General features: G+C 41.3%; 1 protein-coding gene across 2 annotated transcripts in view; it reads left to right on the top strand.

The window, feature by feature from the left end:
• dock11 (dedicator of cytokinesis 11) overlaps window positions 1–20,738 on the top strand; it is a 64,549-nt gene that overhangs the window by 29,294 nt on the left and 14,517 nt on the right. Inside the window, exons 20-42 of one of the 2 annotated variants that reach the window (XM_083937123.1) lie at window positions 459–582; window positions 807–919; window positions 1,144–1,227; window positions 1,353–1,442; window positions 3,085–3,206; window positions 3,306–3,375; window positions 3,471–3,596; window positions 3,893–3,964; window positions 4,447–4,593; window positions 4,949–5,032; window positions 5,381–5,492; window positions 5,872–5,910; window positions 6,784–6,965; window positions 8,061–8,174; window positions 9,670–9,745; window positions 10,725–10,813; window positions 12,882–13,002; window positions 14,621–14,687; window positions 15,161–15,208; window positions 15,459–15,604; window positions 17,606–17,721; window positions 19,370–19,507; window positions 20,669–20,738. The exon at window positions 20,669–20,738 is cut by the window's right edge and continues 113 nt beyond it. In XM_083937123.1, coding sequence (XP_083793249.1) covers window positions 459–582; window positions 807–919; window positions 1,144–1,227; window positions 1,353–1,442; window positions 3,085–3,206; window positions 3,306–3,375; window positions 3,471–3,596; window positions 3,893–3,964; window positions 4,447–4,593; window positions 4,949–5,032; window positions 5,381–5,492; window positions 5,872–5,910; window positions 6,784–6,965; window positions 8,061–8,174; window positions 9,670–9,745; window positions 10,725–10,813; window positions 12,882–13,002; window positions 14,621–14,687; window positions 15,161–15,208; window positions 15,459–15,604; window positions 17,606–17,721; window positions 19,370–19,507; window positions 20,669–20,738 — 2,350 coding nt within the window. The remainder of the gene's footprint in view (window positions 1–458; window positions 583–806; window positions 920–1,143; window positions 1,228–1,352; window positions 1,443–3,084; window positions 3,207–3,305; window positions 3,376–3,470; window positions 3,597–3,892; window positions 3,965–4,446; window positions 4,594–4,948; window positions 5,033–5,380; window positions 5,493–5,871; window positions 5,911–6,783; window positions 6,966–8,060; window positions 8,175–9,669; window positions 9,746–10,724; window positions 10,814–12,881; window positions 13,003–14,620; window positions 14,688–15,160; window positions 15,209–15,458; window positions 15,605–17,605; window positions 17,722–19,369; window positions 19,508–20,668) is intronic. The other variant, XM_083937124.1, reaches the window with a different exon arrangement.

The raw sequence follows: 20,738 nt of genomic DNA, 5'->3' as shown, positions 1-20,738 counted from the left end.
ATGTAGCACTCAGTAGTTTGGCTTATATGAAGCTAACACACCTACTCAATTCTAGCTCTTCTGGTTTGTACCCATGTTGAAGAAGGTGCAGAAACCCTTTGAACATTTCGATATGTAGTTACACAGTGCACACTAGACAAAGATGCCCCACTTTCCATTCATTTTATACCAGTTCTGGTTGGATGAAAACAAACCAACAACAAAAACTTGAAAATAACTGCTATTTTTGAAAGACAAAATCAAAGAATGAGTGAAGTGAACGCCACTGTATGTGGAACTGTGTAAGTGGCATGACTAAAAGCATGAAATCAATACTGTTGACACTGCTCTATTATTGTTAGAATAACTGTATTCAGTCTATTATTGGCATCAGTGTGTCGTGTTCTGATGTCAGTGAGAAGAATGACACGATGCTGATATGTTAAGCTTAAAACAGTGACCTATTCCCCTGTGCACAGGTAAAGCTTGAGCTGCCGGTCCACGTTCATGAGAAACACCACATCCTTTTCACCTTCTACCATATCAGCTGTGAGTCCAGCAGCAAGGCTAGCAGCAAGAAGAGAGAGGGAGTAGAGTCACTGGGTAAGTCTGCTGGGAAACTACCTCTGCCTGTGAGTGGATATGTGTCCTTGAATGCAACATTCATTTTAAAAAAAGAGAAAGAAAAAAAACACACTGCTGGCTACAATTTTTATGATGATTTCAGTATTGACCTCATTTATTTTTACTATAGTCTTGTGTTATGTTACGTTATGTTATATATCCTGATAAATGCAGCCCAACAATGCTGCTTTCATGTGTTTCAGTGGGTTACTCCTGGATGCCTTTGCTCAAAGACGGGAGGATGCAGTCAGTAGAGCTCCAGCTGTCTGTTGCTGCCACATTGCCTCCTGGATACCTTTGTCAGGACAGTAGGAAGGTACAACCCTATTCCCTTAATTCAAGGCCTTACCAATGTTCAACAAAAATGGTAAAGCTCAAATAAAAGCTAATAGATGTTCAGAGAATTTGACATCAGGCAATTAAATACTGCCGGCGTCTGAGTCAGTCTTTTGTTAGGGATACACATTAATACTTTCATAGTTATGTCTCAGTACATATGAAATGAACTTGAATGCTTCATATTTGCGTGTATTTCAACAGTCCCACCCAGATATCAAATGGGTGGAAAATGCCAAGCCTCTGTTCAAAGTAAGGACCCATGTGGCATCAACAATATACGCTCAGGTACACCACTTTATGCTTCAATCATTCTTTGAATCCCCACTCATACATGTACAGTATGCATTAAGGTAGATGGTATAAAGCGAGTGTGTGTGGATGATAATTATATTGTACTGTTTCCTCCACAGGACCTGCATCTACACAAATTCTTCCAGCACTGCCAGCTGATGAGGACGACATCAGAGGGCAGCCCAGCAGAACTTATCAAATACCTGAAGGTGAGATACAATGAGGTGGTGAACACTCCACTCGGTCAATTTATAGTCTTATTATATCTTAATTGTTGTTGCAAGGTACTAACAGAATTCCAATCTACTGTAAAGCCTGCAGTTTTTGTGTCCAAGTTTTATTACAACAACGTGATTACCAGACGCGTCAGCGATGCATGTATTGTTTTCACCTTGTGAGTCTTTGTGTGTTTGTCATCAGAGCGGGAACTTTTGAGTATTTCACTCTGTGTTTATATATCTGTCTGTCTGACTCTGGACAGATTTTGTCACCACGATAGTTTTGCAGCTGTGCAAGATACAGTCATGAAACTTTACAGGTGTGTAGTTGGGATCAAAATGAAGGCTGAGTTTAAAGATGGGTATGGTACGAGCAAGGGTGCCAGAAGTAGGGCGGTAAAAGTAGGGAAGGCTGGACCATTAAAGAAGAGTCACAGAGTTGTTCCCAAGTCACTTCTTGTCATTGTAACTGTGTGCTTAGGTTCATTGTCTGGTTGGAAGGTGAACCTTCCGCCCAGTCTGAGGTCCTGAGCACTCTGGAAAAGGTTTTCTTCCAGGATATCTCTGTATTTGGCCCCATTCCTCTTACCTTCACCTGCAACCAGTGGTCCTTTCCCTGCAGCTGAAAAACAGCCCCACAGCGTGATGCTGCCACCACCATGCTTCACTGTTTGTATTGTATTGGGCAGGTGGTTTTCTCCACACATACAGCTTAGGAATAAGGCCAAAAAGTTCAGTCTTGGTCTCATCAGACCAGAGAATCTTATTTCTCATAGTATGGGGGTCCTTCATGTGTTTTTTTTTTTCAAACTCTATGCGGGCTTTCATGTGTCGTGCACTGAAGAGAGGCTTCCATTGGGCCACTCTGTCATATAGCCCTGATCGGTGGAGGGCTGCAATGATGGTTGACTTTCTAGAACTTTCTCCCATCTTCCCACTGTATCTCTGGAGCTCATCCACACTGATCTTTGTGTTCTTCTTTACCGTTCTCAAATAATCTGTGAGAACATCTGGTCAAATGCTACTTCTTCCTCCCTGTACCTTGTGAAAAATATATATTTTAATGTTGGACACAAATATATTTTAAAATGAACTCCTCCCTCAAATGATATCCCCCATCTCTATTAAAAAACAATGTAATATATTGATTATATATAGTAATATATAAAATATGGTAATACCAATGGTTGGTGTGATCCCATCGCAAGATGGTTTCTAGTTAATCAATATATTTGAGAATCTTCCCCAATACAATAGCTCTCATGTACAGCAGTCTCCAATCACTGCACTGACGTCGAAGCAATTCAATCTATTCAACGACACTGTGGTGTCCCTCAAGGATCAATCTCAGTACCTACACCGTTTTCTATTCATGTACATATTAGGGGCAGATGTGGCTCAGAAGGTAGAGCGGATGTCTACTAACTGGAAGATTGGCAGTTTAGTACGTGGCTCCCATAGTCTGCATGTTAAAAGTATCCTTGGGCAAGATGCTGAGCCCTAAGACTTTTCTAACATTTTGACTTTCTTTGTTTTAAAATCAACTCCCTTACATATTGAGTCTAGTGTAACCTCCTAATATTACCAATCCAAGTTTAATTTAATTTTCATGACTTTCCTGTATTTCCTATAGTGCCTGCACGCCATGGAGACTCATGTAATCATCAACTTCCTACCAACGGTGCTGATGCAGCTGTTTGGGGTGCTTACAGCAGCAACCAAAGAAACCCATGAGATTGCTGTCAACTCCCTGCGGTCAGTTGTTCACTTGTGTAAAATGTGGCTGCAGTTTGTACTATTTAATTCTGATTGAAAGGCATTTAGTATAACGCTGCCCTGCTTCTGTTTCTCCAGTGTGATAATACATATAGTCTCCAGATGTCACGAGGAAGGCCTGGAACACTACCTGCGCTCTTTTGTTAAGGTAACCTACAAACACCAACATTGCTACAGGGAGTATAAAATCAGAAGACTTGCATTATTGATTTTATATTATTATTATTATTTTTTCCATCTTAGTATGTGTTTGTGACCAACAACCCTGCATCAGGAAACTCAGCGACCACCCATGAGGTGCTGGCTACCGCTGTAACAGCCACCCTCAAGCAAACTGCTGATTTCAACACCAGCAACAAACTGCTCAAGGTGTGTGCACTCTGGCTTTTTGTCTATTCTTACAATTCCTGCATCAGTCCCGTTGTAGTACCTACATTGAACAGCAGGTGGCATACTTGCATATAAAACAGCTCATCATGTCCTCAGAACAGAAGGGAAATGTCTGTCCTTAAGCATGTAGCAGCTTGCACTGAACTGTTCTCTTTCTTAGGCTCATATTTTCCCCCGTCATCACCACTGTGTTTTCCTGGGAAGCTTGTTAGCATATTGGGAGATACCCATAGTGTAGTGGTCTAACTGCAGTCCTCTTTTATCCCTTCCTGTAGTACTCCTGGTTCTTCTTTGAAACCATGGCCAAATCCATGGCCCAGTATCTGCAAGAGGGCAACCGCATAAAGGTTGGTATTGAGTGATTTCTTTGATCCAGCAGCTTGTCATCACGCTTTTCCATATGTGTGGGTTTAACAATATGAGTGTTTGTGACACGACCCAAAGTCACAAATGTCTACATCTGGCATGAATCTCACACGCACATTTATACCATGTGGTGTTGCAAAATATCACCACGTATAAAAATAAACCTCCCACACACTCAAAGACAGGACAGGTGACTCATAGTGAATCATTGAGCTGTGTGCAGATGCTATATCCTGATGTCATGGGTCTGTATTGCCAGACGTTCAGCAGTAAGCAAAGTGATGGCTGTCGCTGAATGCTTCTGTTAAGAAGAAGTTACACTGCAATCTGTTCAGAGAAGATGTATATCCCCAACTTTACCTCTAAATGTGTCGCCTGTCTTTGTGATGCTTCCAGCTGTTTGACATTTGAACTTTTTCATGGCTTCAACTCAAGCGATTTGTCCTCCTGACCATCTCATTAGATGCCCCGGGCCCAGCGCTTCCCCGACAGTTTCCACCAGGCGCTCCAGTCGCTGGTGTTGTCCATCATGCCACACATCACCATCCGCCACATGGAAATCCTAGAGGAAGCTCGCTGCATCAACCTGAGCCTGGCCACCTTCATCAAGGTGTGAACGCCACATGCAAAAACATGAAACCGACCTAATTTGACTCATTAAAGGCTGTCTGATGGGGACTCACTCACAAACATGTATCTGATGTGTTAAATGAAGGCCAGTCATGGTGAGAATCACTCAGTGTAGTGTTTCAAAGAGTCAGAGTTTCTGAGCGTCAAATTGTACAAGTCTAAGTGACTTGAGCTTCTCTTCCTGCCTTTAGTGCACACTTGTTATTTTGAACTCCCCTGCAGAACACAACAGCTTTGTTTTAAAGTGTTTATCTCACTCTCAAAAAAGCGTTTGCTTTGTCTCTTATCACACCTATTGCTCCACCTCAGCAGCACATGTGCTCTTCTCCCCTCAGAGATGCCTGACCGTCATGAACAGGGGCTTTGCCTTCGGCCTGGTCAACCACTACATGTGTCATTTTGGTCTCAAGGATCCTAAGGTACGTCCTCTGACTCTGAGCCAGCACACAGCAAGTGCTACTTCAAGGTCCAAGTAACAACAGTCAAGTAAAAGTTGTTTCTTTGAACTTGTAGTGTATTTCATGTGTAAAGAACAGACAAACGTGCTGTTTCTCCTGCCCTGCCGCTCTGTCTCTATCACCAGCACATTTGACTAACAAATGAAACCAACACAGACAGTCAGCAGGCTTTGTTTGAGTAGCCTTATCAGCAGCCTCAAGGATTATATTTGAATGAAGAAGAGAAGTATCTTTATGTACTGAGGCGGTTAATATTAATTTGCATATGCACCCACAGGTTCCACACTCATGCAACTATGTTTGTCACAGGTACTGGCTGAAATGAAATTTGATTTCCTGATGACAGTGTGTAACCACGAACACTTCATCCCTCTTAACCTTCCCATGGCTTTTGGGCGCACCAAGCTGCAGAGGGTACAAGGTGAGAGTCAGATATCATATCCTGCCTTCCACTGAATGCATTACACTTCCCCGCACACATGTAACCACTGACTAGCTCTTACATGACCCCCACCTCTCACCCACCTCGTTCTGACCCGCATCCACCACACTGATCCCCTGTATTAACCTGCCTGATTGTTTGGCCCATGCATACACACTGAGCAGGTGGCAAGTTACTGTGATCTTTACCTGCTTAACAAGTTCATCCAACACTTGTTGACATCACGTTTTACACAAGCACAAGTGAAAAACAGACTGTGTGCTGTGGAAATGCTGCATGGATTGTTTTACAGTTTCACCCCCAATTTCTTTATTTTTACTCCCCCCCTCTCTGTTTTTTGTGTTTTGCTTGTGGTCAGATTTTATTCCGTATGCGACGGAGCTTTTTGGCCCTGTAGGTAGGTGATGCTCACCGCACCATACCGTACATCCACGCCACCATGTTTGCTGCCGTATGCAAACGACCTGCACCTCCTTGCTCTGACCTGCACTAACCTGTCATCCTGTCAGCTCTCCCTTTTCTCGTAGGACACCCATTCACTCCCACTCACTCAGCACAATGCTATAGCTAGCCTGATGCTTTCATGCACCTGAGCCTGTTTGTTGTGGAGGAGAGGAGCTTGGCTGTTGTGGAAATCAACTGAGCTTCTTTGCTTGATACTTGCACAGCACCAGACAGAGACATCTTTCCCAAAGCTGTGATTCTCTCTGCTTCTCTTCCTCTCTCAGTGCGCCTGTCTGTCTCTGTCATTAGAGAAGAAAGTTGCAGAGGGGCGCTCAGTTCCCACAGCGCATTGCCTGTTTTGATATTAACACCACATTATTGTGAAACTGTAGCATCATAGTTTGTGTTGAAACAGACAACTTCCTATTTTCAGTGGCACGTCTCTGAGTCCTGTTGGTATATTGCTTTCTTCTGAATTTATAGAATGGAAATGTACAACAAAACATTCCCTTACGTAGACACTGAGTCAGGAACCATCCTCATATCTGCCTTTTCGGTGTGGAAACATTAATGTTTGAATGAATGTGTTACATGGTTTTGTTGATATTCTGTTGGGCAGTGATGCACTTTGAATCAGTGAATGTTTGTCATAGTTTATTACACGTCTATTACACTTTTCTCGACAATACTGATGATATTGCATGTTCTGACAACAAAAAAAAAACAGTCAATACCTCAATCTATGTGTCCCAATAAGCCATATTGTTATCAGCATCAGTTCAACCTGTACTTCTATATTGACACTTCTTTTGTGACCTGAACACAGAGCAGAGTCTGGAGTTCAGCCTGACGGAGGAATACTGCCGTAACCATTTCCTGGTGGGTCTGTTGCTGAGAGAAGTGGCTGAGGCCTTGCAGCAAGGGCCCGAGGTCCGACAGCTGGCCGTGAGCGTTCTCAAGAACCTTCTTATCAAACACGCCATGGATGACCGCTACACAACATACAAGGTGAGGGGGCCACTTGATGACGGGCGGAAGAAGAGACAAGCCGAGACAAGAGAAGAAGAAATAATAATATTAGAAAGAATAATTTGTGCAAACTAACTCACTTTCAAGTTGAACTGTCTTTGTAATAATGCAGGAATCTGCCTTCCTGAAAGTTACACTCTAACATAATTCCCTGAGAACAACTGGAAATCTTTCATCCTGTTTACAGTGATTCGGTTGAAATAAACATAGTCTGGCTCACTGGATGTACAGTGCGGAGATAAAGCTGTTATTTCATTTTTATGGGGCGCCATGTTCTTATCTCAACTGAGGATTTTAAAAAGTAGAAACAAGCCAGAGTGTTTACCCCCATTCCCAGCATGATAAACAGGCGTAATCAGACCATACTCCAGTGCTAGAATAAACAGGAATCTAAAGACTGAATATGAGACTAAATGACTAAAGAAATACACACATAATAGATTACAGTTCCTAAAGGTTTATCTTAATTATATCCATCGTGTACAGAAATAAGAGTTCAACATCAAACTACTGTAAGTCAGAGGTTGACCTGTTTAAGTCCAAGTCCAAATGTCTTTTCCCTGCTGTTCACTGCCACACTGTGCTCTTTAAAAACCAAAGCCTCTTTTTGCACGTCATGTCATCCTCATGTCAGTTACGTGTAAACTATTTTGTCTGTGCAGCATACAGTACATTTCTCAGTGAAGCAAATAATCTACAGTAAGAGCTCAGTAGAAGCAACTGCAGTGTGACTCATTGTTGCATGCAAAAAAGTCATGTTTGATGTGATGAAAGTTTGACCCAGGTCACCATCTGAATATGTGATAAGCTGCGGTTTAACGGTGTGTTCAGCCCCTAAAAGATACCATCATCTGTTATGCAAACAAGCCAGTGCTTGGAGAGCAGGAACTATTATTATTATTATCAGCAGCTTGATCAGTGTGTTAAGGACAGGCAACAGTAACCTACAGTAGTCTTCTCTCTTTACAGGTGTGCTCATTCTACCCCTGTAACCTCATGTAATGTCGCTCATCAATATTAAACATGTTGGACAGTTATTATTAAAAAAGCTCATACAGTCATTTCATATTTCAGAACCAGCAGGCCAGGATCTGTTTGCTGTACCTGCCACTTTTTGAGCTGCTCTACCAGAACTTGAAGCAGCTGTCTGCCCAGCCGCACACCTCCAGCCCCGGGCTTGGCCTCAATGTGAGTCACCTCTGAACCCTGGATGTCCACAGTCGGGTCACTCGGTGCTCTGTTACTGCTTTCCAATGGAAACTGTGGTAACTCTTTCTATGAAGACCACAGCAAAAGTGTGCTATGAAGGCCTTCGTAGTTACTTATAATGCATTCATAATGCTAAATGACCACTCATCATTAACACACAGTGTCCTTACTGATGAACTACAGTGTAACAACAGTCATGAAACATTATAGATGTGACTTCTATTGATTTATAAATGTACGTGTCTCATGGATGCTCTTGACTAGTTTTAAACTAGAGGTTTATAATAAATTATGCCTACACACACTCAGCTATACACGCCTCACCAATCAGATGTAGTAAGGACTCATAGTGTGCTATCATTGTCCAAGCATCATCATAAGTTATCATCCGATGTGTTTGGTAAAGTGAAGTACAAATCAACACATCTATAATAACATCACTCACTCATCACTCATTTTCAACCTCTTATCCGGGGTCGGGCCGCGGGGGCAGCAGCTCTAGACCCCAAACCTCCCTTTCCCGGGCCACATTAACCAGCTCTAACTGGGTCTTCCCAGAGGCCTCCTCCCAGCTGGACTTGCCTTGAACACCTCCCTAGGGAGGCGCCCAGGGGGCATCCTGACCAGATGTCAGAACCACCTCAACTGGCTCCTTTCAACGCAAATGAGCAGCGGCTCTACTCCGAGTTCCTCACGGATGAATAAACCTCTCATCCTATCTCTGAAGGAGACTCCAGCCACCCTGCTGAGAAAACCCATTTCGGCCGCTTGTACCCTCTATAATAACATGTTTCATTATAATATTACATTGTTGGATCATGAGTGAGTATTATGTAAGATGTCAGATGAAATCATAAGAGCGTACTATGAGCCTTTGCTTGTTTAGGTGTTTATAGGTGAGTACAGGTAATCATGTATTACAAGTCCCATTAGTCAAACTCTAAGACTATAACCAGAAGACACTAGAACTTATGATTCATTATATGTCACATTTATGTTTTTTTTTATGAGATTTAGTGCATCAGAAAGCAAGAAAGCATCATGAGTGTAGATAGGAAGCATTATAATTATTTCTGAAAATCCTCATAATGCACAATCAATGTGGTTTTCATAGAAACCAAAGAAGAAAGAATTAAGATTGATGCCTAAATCGGCTCTTTGTCAGGTTAAGAGAACACTGTTTCAAATAGAGAGGAGCCTTGAATCATCTGCCCATAAACAGACACTGTTAATGTGCAAAAGTCCTTTGGGAGGAGCCACAGTTTCTTGGACTCTGCGTCTGGAAAAGAAACATGTGTTTGTGTTTTCACACTGACTCTTTACTTGTTAGTTACTAGTCTGCAGTTTGATTTTCACATATTATTCATCATAAAGTCTGACCATTCCCCCAGTTTAATTGACCGAAACCTTAAACAAGTGTTCCATATCTTATCAGTAACAAAGATTACACTTCCCTCATCTTGTGGTCGTCCAGGGCTCCAGAGATGACCTGATATCAACTGGTTCCACAGACAGCAGGAGAATCAGCACTGCCATTGACAGAGACCATGGTGAGTTCACAACAACAAATACTGCCCACTACATACGGCATCTAGCTGCTTCCTGTTTACGGATCATCATATTTATGTTCCACACAACTTGGTCCATTAGCAGCACTCTATGGAAGCAGCAGCTGTGTGTCAGAGTGTGCATTGTTGTTTTTGTCTTTCTTGATCTCGACACCGCATACATCATAGCACTTAGCAGAGACTGTTCTGGGATGGTATAGATATTTTAGAGTCATACCATTTGTTAATGACCTGAGTTGATGTGAAGATCAAAGTCAAAAATGCAGAGGGGAGGGGAGGGAGAGAGGGGAGGGTGTTGAGCTTGCTTACAGCCTGGTGGATAAAGCTGTTTGTCAGTCTGGTAGTACCAGCTTGGAGGCTCCTGTACCTTCTTCCAGCTGGCAGGAGGCTGATGAAAGTTGCAACCAAGAAGAAACAACGATGTCACTACAACAATGGCAACAATCTTATCTTTTTAAAATTCTGATGATGTTATGTTCACATTGAACCTCTTTTCATTATGTGTGACTCTGAATACACCGTTGAACTGAGGTAGAGATTGTGAAGCCAAGAATAACTTAATCTTCCCGTTTTACTTTAAAATATCAGTTAGTGAAAAGGTTCAGTGTTCAATGTGTATGATAATATAAAAGTAAATTCCTCTTTTAAAGTCACAAGAGACGGATCAAGGATGAAGAAGATGGTCTGTCTCAATTCCCAAAATGCCATTCAAAAGCTTATTTTCCCTGGTGACATAACCAGGGTTATCTTCTCACACTTAGAGTCCCAGAAAACGTTAAACCGCTGAGTTCACATGCTCAGTATGATTATTATTATTTACACTGATCTTCATTTATTGTGCCTCAGAGAATATCAGAATTTCTCCTAAACATGCATATGTCACTGCTTGTACAAACTGAGTCTGTTCTTTATTTGGCTGCTCTTACTTGGCATTAATAATACTGCACTGTGTTGGCTCAAGGTCTGCCGGCTCAGAATGGTCATGTTGTGAGGAGAGAGGACTCCAGATGCTCTCTGTTTATGGACTCAGGAACACCAGACAGCATTGAGGTGAGAACATTTCACACCAACCAACCCTCTGCAAAATATTTCATTAAACCACTGACGTCACACGCAAATGTAGAAGTGACTAAGCAGAAATGGAGGCGGCTAGCAGTTCTAACCCTAACCCCTAACCTTAATGGGGCTAACAGTGCTAACAATGGAGGCTAGCTCACACTCACCAGGGTGACCTGAGGGGGGGAAACTGGGCTGTGTGTGTTAGCAGAAGTTTTAAAGGGAGGGAGTCATGCACTCAAACTCACTCACCATACTAACATGTACATACGGCTGGCCCTGCTACCAAAACAAAGAACAGAGAGGTTCAGATCACAACACACACAGAGGGAGAGTGACTTCATTCTCTGCTCAGGACCCCATTACTCCACTATATCTTTCCATGAAAAAATTGGTCTGCTGCTATATAGCTCTGAATGTTGTGTATAGCAACTTTTAACCTCTGCCATTGCTTCCCAATTGCTCAGAAACTGCTCAGCAATCAGACAGTTTCATACACTACTCACTACAATGAAATGGCTACTATGGGGACAAACATCATCACACATGAATACAATTGGGCTCATTTAATCCACAAGTGTCTCAGCTTTCCAGTCAAACACAATTTGTGTAATTCAAGACTGTTTATGGACCTCAGTATGTAGAAATACAATTGGCTAAAACTCCACAAACACTGTTTTGGATTCAAATGTGATGACTCCACAGTATATTTTCTTATAACAAATAATGTTCTAAAAAACCACAACATCTGCGTATTGCTTTGGAAAAGTGTCACATAGTCCTCTCAGTGTAAAGTGTCTGCTGTCTCTGAACACAGGGCCAACATAACAAGCCCTTCACTGCTCCTGCTGTTTAACTGCGGCACATTAATGCATTGATCTTCATTTAACACATGCAAGAGACTTCCATTGATTTCATGTTGAAGGTCTTGATCTGGACCTCCTGGACTGAGAGACACCACATGTTGATAGGTTTATTCTGGAAACACACAGGCCTCATGAGAACATGATCTTATTCATGTTCCCTGATCTGATGCCAGAGCTGAGTGTGCATCCACTGCCTTGTCCTGCACCCAGATGTTAAATATGGATGGATTGAGTTGGATTATTAATTTATTCAGAACTTTTTAAGCTGCTGGTCATTTGAAACACAGTCTAAAGGTTAACAGTTGCTTTTACAGATGTAACTTTATATCACTTCTTGGCCACAACTTGGTTCTCTAAAGTTTACTCGTTACATAAACTAACATGCAGATGTCATGTTTCACTACTGGATACTCTGACAAAAATACATTTTGTTCCTAAGTTTAATTTAAAATGAGTAGTTCAGCAATAATTTCATACATGTGTAGACCATGTGTGGACACGAGAATCTTTAGAAATCTTTTTATGGACTTTCTCTCTCGCTGGAATAGTTGAATCTATAGTGACATCCTCAACTATACTCTTTGTTAAGGTTAAGGCTGGCAGACCATGTGCAGACACAAACCTACAATGAACTGATCCTGCTAACATGTATCTCCTGTGTATCCAGCACCTGACATGCCAAATTCCTCCATGCCATGGAGCTTCCATTGTTATCCAAAAATGATTTAAAAACATCAGTGAGACACATCATGGCACTGGGTGACATGTGCCTTCTGTACCTTCATTAGATTTATATTTTCGTAAATATTGCTGCATTAAATGTGTTTTCATTCTCAACTGAAAATAGTCCCCCAGAATTGAACTATTACCTCTTTAGAAAATGACCGAGCCTTTAAAAAAAATAATAAAAAGAAACTATGTATATATGACCTGTTTTTAAAGATGTATCTCTTCAGTAGGAACCTGGAGCAGATGAGAAAACAGAGAGGAAAAAGACCTTATTGTTATATCATAAATCTTAATACAGTTTTCAACCGTTGACTGAGGCCTTCTCGAACCTTTGTCTCCAAAGTAAAGATGTTGACTAGAAAATGTTATCAAATAAAAAATGTTATTCTAGGCTGAATCAGCCTTTTTCCACCCCAAATTTTTTTATTATCTCACCGTTGAGTGTGTGTTTGTGTGTGTCGTTCCAGCTGCAGAGACGTGGCTCCACCATGAGCAGCAGCCCCATGCCTCCCATGGGCAGACTGGGACAGTATGAGATCAAGGGCCTCCTGCTCTCCTTCCTGCACATCACCAAGACCTTGTCAGAGGGTCAGTGATGATCTATAACCACAGTCAGTGATGATCTATAACCACAGTCAGTAATGATCTATAACCACACAGTCAGTGATGATCTATAACCACAGTCAGTGATGATCTATAACCACAGTCAGTGATGATCTATAACTACAGTCAGTCATGATCTATAACCACAGTCAGTGATGATCTATAACCACAGTCAGTGACGATCTATAACCACAGTCAGTGATGATCTATAACCACAGTCAGTGATGATCTATAACCACAGTCAGTGATGATCTATAACCACAGTCAGTGATGATTTATAACCACAGTCAGTGATGATCTATAACCACAGTCAGTCATGATCTATAACCACACAGTCAGTGATGATCTATAACTACAGTCAGTAATGATCTATAACCACACAGTCAGTCATGATATATAACCACAGTCAGTGATGATCTATAACTACAGTCAGTAATGATCTATAACCACACAGTCAGTCATGATATATAACCACAGTCAGTGATGATCTATAACTACAGTCAGTAATGATCTATAACCACAGTCAGTGATGATCTATAACCACAGTCAGTGATGATCTATAACCACAGTCAGTGATGATCTATAACCACAGTCAGTGATGATCTATAACCACAGTCAGTCATGATCTATAACCACAGTCAGTCATGATCTATAACCACAGTCAGTAATGATCTATAACCACACAGTCAGTGATGATCTATAACCACACAGTGATGATCTATAACCACACAGTCAGTGATGATTTATAACCACAGTCAGTGATGATCTATAACCACAGTCAGTGATGATCTATAACCACAGTCAGTAATGATCTATAACCACACAGTCAGTGATGATCTATAACCACAGTCAGTGATGATCTATAACCACACAGTCAGTGATGATCTATAACCACAGTCAGTGATGATCTATAACCACAGTCAGTGATGATCTACAACCACAGTCAGTGATGATCTATAACCACACAGTCAGTGATGATCTATAACCACAGTCAGTGATGATCTATAACCACAGTCAGTGATGATCTATAACCACAGTCATTGATGATCAATAACCACACAGTGATGATATATAACCACAGTCAGTGATGATCTATAACCACACAGTCAGTAATGATCTATAACCACACAGTCAGTGATGATCTATAACCACAGTCAGTAATGATCTATAACCACAGTCAGTGATGATCTATAACCACAGTCATTGATGATCAATAACCACACAGTGATGATATATAACCACACAGTGATGATCTATAACCAAAGTCATTGATGATCTATAACCACACAGTGATGATATATAACCACACAGTGATGATAAAATGCACAGTAGAGCCTTCATTCCCCATATTAAGGATGTGAAATACCTGTCCCTTGTGTTATTCTTGGTTAGAGTTCACACAGAAACTTGGCTGTTACACAAACAGACGTTAAGGACTGACTGATTGTGAGCCATGCATCCCCCATCTGGGATGTTCAGTTGATTTAGCTTCATCAGTCCTCTAAAATCTACAGGGACTGTTTATTCAGGTTTGACCACACCTTTAATGAATGTTGGATAAAAAAACATGCTTCACAGCGTTTGACTGTCTTTGTGTCCACAGACACTCTCACGGCCTACTGGAACAAAGTCAGCCCTCAAGACATCATGAACTTCCTCAGTTTGCTCGAGTGAGTAGACAGAAACTCTTCTTCACCACGTTATGTTGTAAAAGGTCAAAGCATGTGTTTGTTTATCATGTCGGATTCTGTTGATGTCAACAGTCTTATGTTGCAGTCGTGTTCTTTCCCCTCCAACAGTATTTCATCAGCCTCTGTTTGATGCAACTGACACGACACTGAATGTGAAATAAACTATCGGGAAATAAATCATTTCAAAACATATACACACACACACACACACACACACACACACACACACACACACACACACACACACACACACACAGACACACAGACACACACACACACACACACAATAGCCCTTGTGTGTTGACAGACACAGCAGTCCTATTGCATTGCTCACTAACAAAAACGTATTAAAACGTTCACCGAAAAAGTCCCATGGCAGAAAGATCAAAGTAAATTGAGCAGGACATCCCCTATTCCTGCTAATATTTCTGTTCTATTCACTTCTCCTGCAGGATCTGTCTGGTTCAGCTCCGTTACACTGGAAAAAGGAACATTAGCCGGTAAAGCTCAAAAACCAACACACTGTTGTCTTAACTGTCAAACCTGTTTCATCTGTCAAACATCGGAAATCTGAAAACAAGCTACATTTGGTTTAGAGGAGCTAGAGCATAAGGAGCGTAATTAATCAGTGAATCATGACATCACATATTGTTTGTGATGTGTGACGTTTTTATGAATGATCTGTCTTGTTACTTTATGTTATTTCGGAGATTACAAATCTGCATCTCTCTGTGTGGGTGTATTATTCAGGAGCCAGGAGATATGCATGTCCAAGCTGTTCTCCTCAGACAGGAAGTCTCAGACGATGCCGGCTATGCGCTGCAACCGGGCCAGCCTCATGCAGACTAAGTTACACCAGTTCAGCACAATGGAAGCCTCCCTCACTCTCAATATAGGTAACTAAACCAGTTCTCATGCAAATACCTTCCACTTTTCCACTAATTATTTCGTAATCAGAAAGGAACAGATGTGATTCTAATGTCCCAGAAAGGTTCATTAACACGGAAAATAATTGTTTCTTAATGTAGTTGTAAATTACAGAGAAGTGTACAATTTAAAGGATATGGACATTAAAGTCTCCAATAATATATTAATATTGACATTTCAAACTGTTTTTACAGTCTTTAACTGGAATTCAGCAGTTCTACACAACCACCTAACTACTATTTCATTTCCTGGTGCTTTCATAAAACAGTTGGTTTAAATTATTGTTAGTGTTTCTTTGATTAATGGCAAATTACGCTGTTTTGGCAGGAAATGTTCCAGGCAACTATTATGAACAGTAACTGCTACTACGCCAACCGAAAAAGTGCAATAATTGAAATACGGCAGACCTTTATATCAACTTTATTAATAGAAATGAATTCAACATAGGGACGGTTGTCTTTCTAGTATTACTGTTTTTTTTAAATGCAATGAGTGCTTCTAATTGTTTTTAATGGCTCTTTGTTAATTTATGTTAATTTATTTTTACAGGTTTAACTGTACAATTGTAAAAAAATGAATTAATTTTCATGTCTTTCACAACAACATTGTTATCCCAGACCCATATTCCCTCCACCCATTATTCCCACACCACATACCACCTTTGATGGTACAGAGAGAATGTAATACAAATGAGAGACTGGGCAAGCCGAACGTGAAAGGAAACTGACTAATCACAGACATAGTAATAAAACAAAACAATAATAACTAAATTAGATGAATAAATAATAAACAAAATGGAAGTTTGGAGTTTTTTTTTTTCATAAATCAGTAAATTGAAATTAGGTCATTTAGGTTAGCGATAGATTCTTCTAGCTCCCTTTGGCGTGCTGATGTGAGATGTCTTTGAAATAATTGTACCTTTTAATTAAGTCTTTGTAAAGTTTCCCAAAGTAGGGGTTCAACACACTTTGAATTGCCCTTTTTCTGTATTGTGCTGTATAAATAAACCTGCCTTGCTTTGCTTAGTAATCCTACAGAGACACTTTGACTTTAAACAGCAGCTTTGTTGCAGAGAAACAGTTTCCACCACAAGCTACCAAGTCTAATACTTGGTACAGCCTGGATCAAACAACATCTCTCAGTGTTGAAACCTTTAGAAGGAAAGAAAGCCTTGTTTCAACACAAAACCAAGTTTTCACTTGACAGGTGGATTTGGAGCCCAAGCCAGGAGACAGCGACATGAGTTGTTAGTGCAAAGTTAAACACATAGCCAGACTTTTGTTTAACTGAGCTCTGGAGAAAATCAAACACAAATGTTAGAGATACTGTACACATAGGTAGCTGTTACACCGAGAGCAAACAAACCTTCACCAAGATACAATACCAAGGTTTTTTTTTATTACGCTTGTGTCTCCTCGCTCAGAGCTTCTCTAGAAGCCTCCTCTCTCCTTGTCTCCTCTAGGTGCTTTTAAGGATACGTAGCATCCTCCTTGATGGTTGAGGGGGAACAATTTTCACGGGAAGCAAGTTAGCAATATTGAAAAAAAGCACCCCATGTTTGTACCTGCATGGAAAGCAGCTAATTGGCAGCTTCTGAGGTCACTTGACAAGCTTTCCCAGATTTGTTATAAACCTTTTATATTCAAGATTATAAACCAGATTAATGCAAGAATGCTGAAAATCCACTCTGAATCTTCATCAGAACCACCAAACCACCAAAGTTATCCGTGTGTGCCCCGCAGATTGCAGTATTGCACATCTGTTTTTTTTAGCTTGTAGCTTCACAAGTTACATGCTAATGATGGCAAACTTAGTCGAGTTGTGCAAGCTAAGTAACACTTGGTAACACTACGTAACCACTTATTGCATTATTATCTTTGTAATCAAATGTGCTATATCAATCTTAATTACTGAATTTGTTCGTTTTGCAATGTGAATATCCTTTTTTTTTATGTGTGTGTGTGTTGTAGGGACAGGCCCATCAGAAGCAGAGATCCACCATCAGGCTCTACTGGAGGGCAACATCTCCACTGAGGTCTGCCTGAGTGTCCTGGATGTCCTCTCTCTTTTCACTCAGTGCTTCAAGGTCAGCCCACAGACACACACACACACACACACACACACACACACACACACACACCCACACACACACACACACACACACACACACACACACACACACACACACACACTGTGTATGTATGTATACTGTATAACCAAAGTTGTCTTGTTATATCTTGTTATTCGTAACCCTTGTTGTTTAAAGAGATAGTTACATTTGAGTATACACTACTGTTCAAAAGTTTTAGGCGGGCGTGAAACAATGCTGTAAACTAAGAATGCTTTCAAGAATGGAAGTGTTAATAGTTTATTTTCATCAATTATCAACATGCAGTGACTGAACAGAAGATAAACCTAAATCGAATCAATATTTGGTGTGACCACCCTTTACCTTCAAAACAGCACCAAATCTTCTAGGTTCACTTGCACATGGTTTTTGAAGGAACTCGGCTCGTAGGTTGTTCCAAACATCTTGGAGAACTAACCACAGATCTTCTGTGGATGTAGGCCTCCTCATTCATTGTCTCTTCATGTAATCCCAGACAAACTCAGTGATATTGAGATCAGGGCTCTGTGGGGCCATACCATTAATTCCAGGACTTATTGTTCTTCTTTAAGCTGAAGATGTTCTTAATGACATTGGCTGTATGTTTGGGGTTGTTGTCCTGCTGCAGAATACATTTGGGGACAATCACACGCCTCCCTGATGGTGTTGCATGATGGATAAGTATCTGCCTGTATTTCTCAGCATTGAGGACACCATTAATACTGACCAAATCAAAACTTGCAAAGAACCTCCACCATGCTTCTCTGTTTCCTGCAGACACTCATTATTGTTCCATTCTCCAGCCCTTCGGCAAAAAACTGCCTTCTACTACAGCCAAATACTTCAAATTTGGACTCCTCAGTCTAGAGACCCTGCTGCCATTTTTCTGTACCCCAGTTCCTATGTTTCTGTGCATAGTTGAGTCTCTTGGCCTTGCTTCCACGTCAGAGGTTTGGCTTTTTGGCCACAACTCTTCTATGAAGTCCACTTCTGTCCAGACTTCTCAGGACCGTAGATGGGTGGACCTGGGTCCCACTGGTTTCTGTCCAGACTCCACAGGACCGTAGATGGGTGGACCTGGGTCCCACTGGTTTCTGTCCAGACCCCTCAGGACAGTAGATGGTTGGACCTGCGTCCCACTGGTTTCTGTCCAGACTCCTCAGGAGAGTAGATGGGTGGACCTGGGCCCCACTGGTTTCTGCCAGTTCTGAGCTAATGGCACTGCTGGACATCTTCACATTTTGAAGGAAAATAAGCTGCATGGGCCTTTCATCTGCTGCACTAAGTTTCCTTGTCAGATCACTGTGTCTACGATCCTCAGCGATGCCTGTTAATTTGTTCTTCTTCAAAAAAGTTTGAGCAGCACATCTTGAAACCCCAGTCTGCTTTGAAATCTGGGTTTGGCGAGACATTGCTGATGCAGTATAACTACCTTGTGTCTTGTTGCTGTGCTCAGTCTTGCCATGGTGTATGACCTGTGACATAAAAAAATGTCTTCAACAACCTTACCTCAGTAGCCTAAAACTTTTGAGCAGTAGTGTATGTATATATATATGTGTATATAAATATATATATATATAACTTAAGTCAATGCAGTGTCCTGTGTGTGCGTGTGTGTGTGCGTTAGACCCAGCTGCTGGACAGCGATGGTCACAATCCTCTGATGAAGAAAGTGTTTGAGGTTTACCTGACCTTCCTCAAAGTTGGTCAGTCAGAGGCAGCCCTCAGACACGTGTTCGCTGCACTCAGGGCTTTCATTAACAAGGTATTTCACCACTCCCATACACACACACACACACACACACACACACTGGATGACTAGGATAGTGACAGTTGAAGATAAGAAGCTTGTGAAACTTGCTACTGTAAGTGGTATTTAAGTCTACAAACTGAAGTCACAAGTGATGTATGACGTCACTTGTCCTGCCCACATGTTGCTGCGTCTCGTTGTTCTAATAATAACATCCAAAACAAGGACGTACTGCGCTGCTGAGATGTAATTCACAGTGAGAAAAAGAGCGGATGCATAGAGTAAATATTTATGTTTCCTGTGTTTGTTAGTGTTGCTGCTGCCTTGTTCCCACAGTCACATATCGGCCCCTTACTTTTTCACATATTTTAAGATTTGTTTTTCAAATATTTCATATATGGAGTAGAAATAAGTTCTAAAATTACTCAACCTCAGACTCATGAGGGAACATGTCATGTAGTTGACAAGGAATGTAACCACCCACTCGCCTCTTGATATCCTTTGATAGCATCACAGTATGCTGTTGCCTGGCTGTGTGATGAATCAGAGCAGAGCAGCAGGGGAGACTCTGTTCTAGCATGTTTTGTTACAGAGAGAGCGGGAGAGAATTCATTAACAATTTGCGATGTAATTACATGGACAGCCAAAGTGGCCGCTAGAAACAACGTATAACTTTAAACGGAATGAATAAACATGCATAATAGAATAGAATTGGCATTATGAAAGTAGCTTTAAAGCAAAAAAAGTTGTTTTTTAGAAATACTGGCGTCCTGTCTCACGCCCGATGTCAGCTGGGATCAGCTCCAGCCCCCCGCGACCCCGACAGGGACAAGCGGTTGAAGATGAATGACTTGATGAATGAAGATTTTTTTCATCCCAATAATAAGATATATAGGGCTGAAATCAACCTTTATTTATTTAAGAGATGATTATAAAAATGAACATAACATAAGAGCCTCTAAAGTGTACTTCAGTTCAATTAAAGATCCATGTTTCTTCAAATGAAAGTACGCATACTCATTCTCCTTGGTAACAAACCTCACATTACAGTCTTTTCATGTTTTGTTCTTTTCTAATGTCTCACTGGCACTTTCCTGCTGCCCCCCCCCTACATACTTACAGTGTTTTTCTAATCCCATCCCTGCCCTTTAATACACTAACACGTTGTCCCTTCAGTTCCCGTCGGTGCTGTTTAAGGGCCGCGTGACGCTGTGCGAGGCTCTGTGCTGCGAGGTGCTTAAGTGCT

This window comes from Echiichthys vipera (genome assembly GCF_963691815.1).
Source record: "Echiichthys vipera genome assembly, chromosome: 22".
NCBI classification, from domain to species: domain Eukaryota; kingdom Metazoa; phylum Chordata; class Actinopteri; order Perciformes; family Trachinidae; genus Echiichthys; species Echiichthys vipera.
This window is presented reverse-complemented; position numbering and strand designations above follow the sequence as displayed.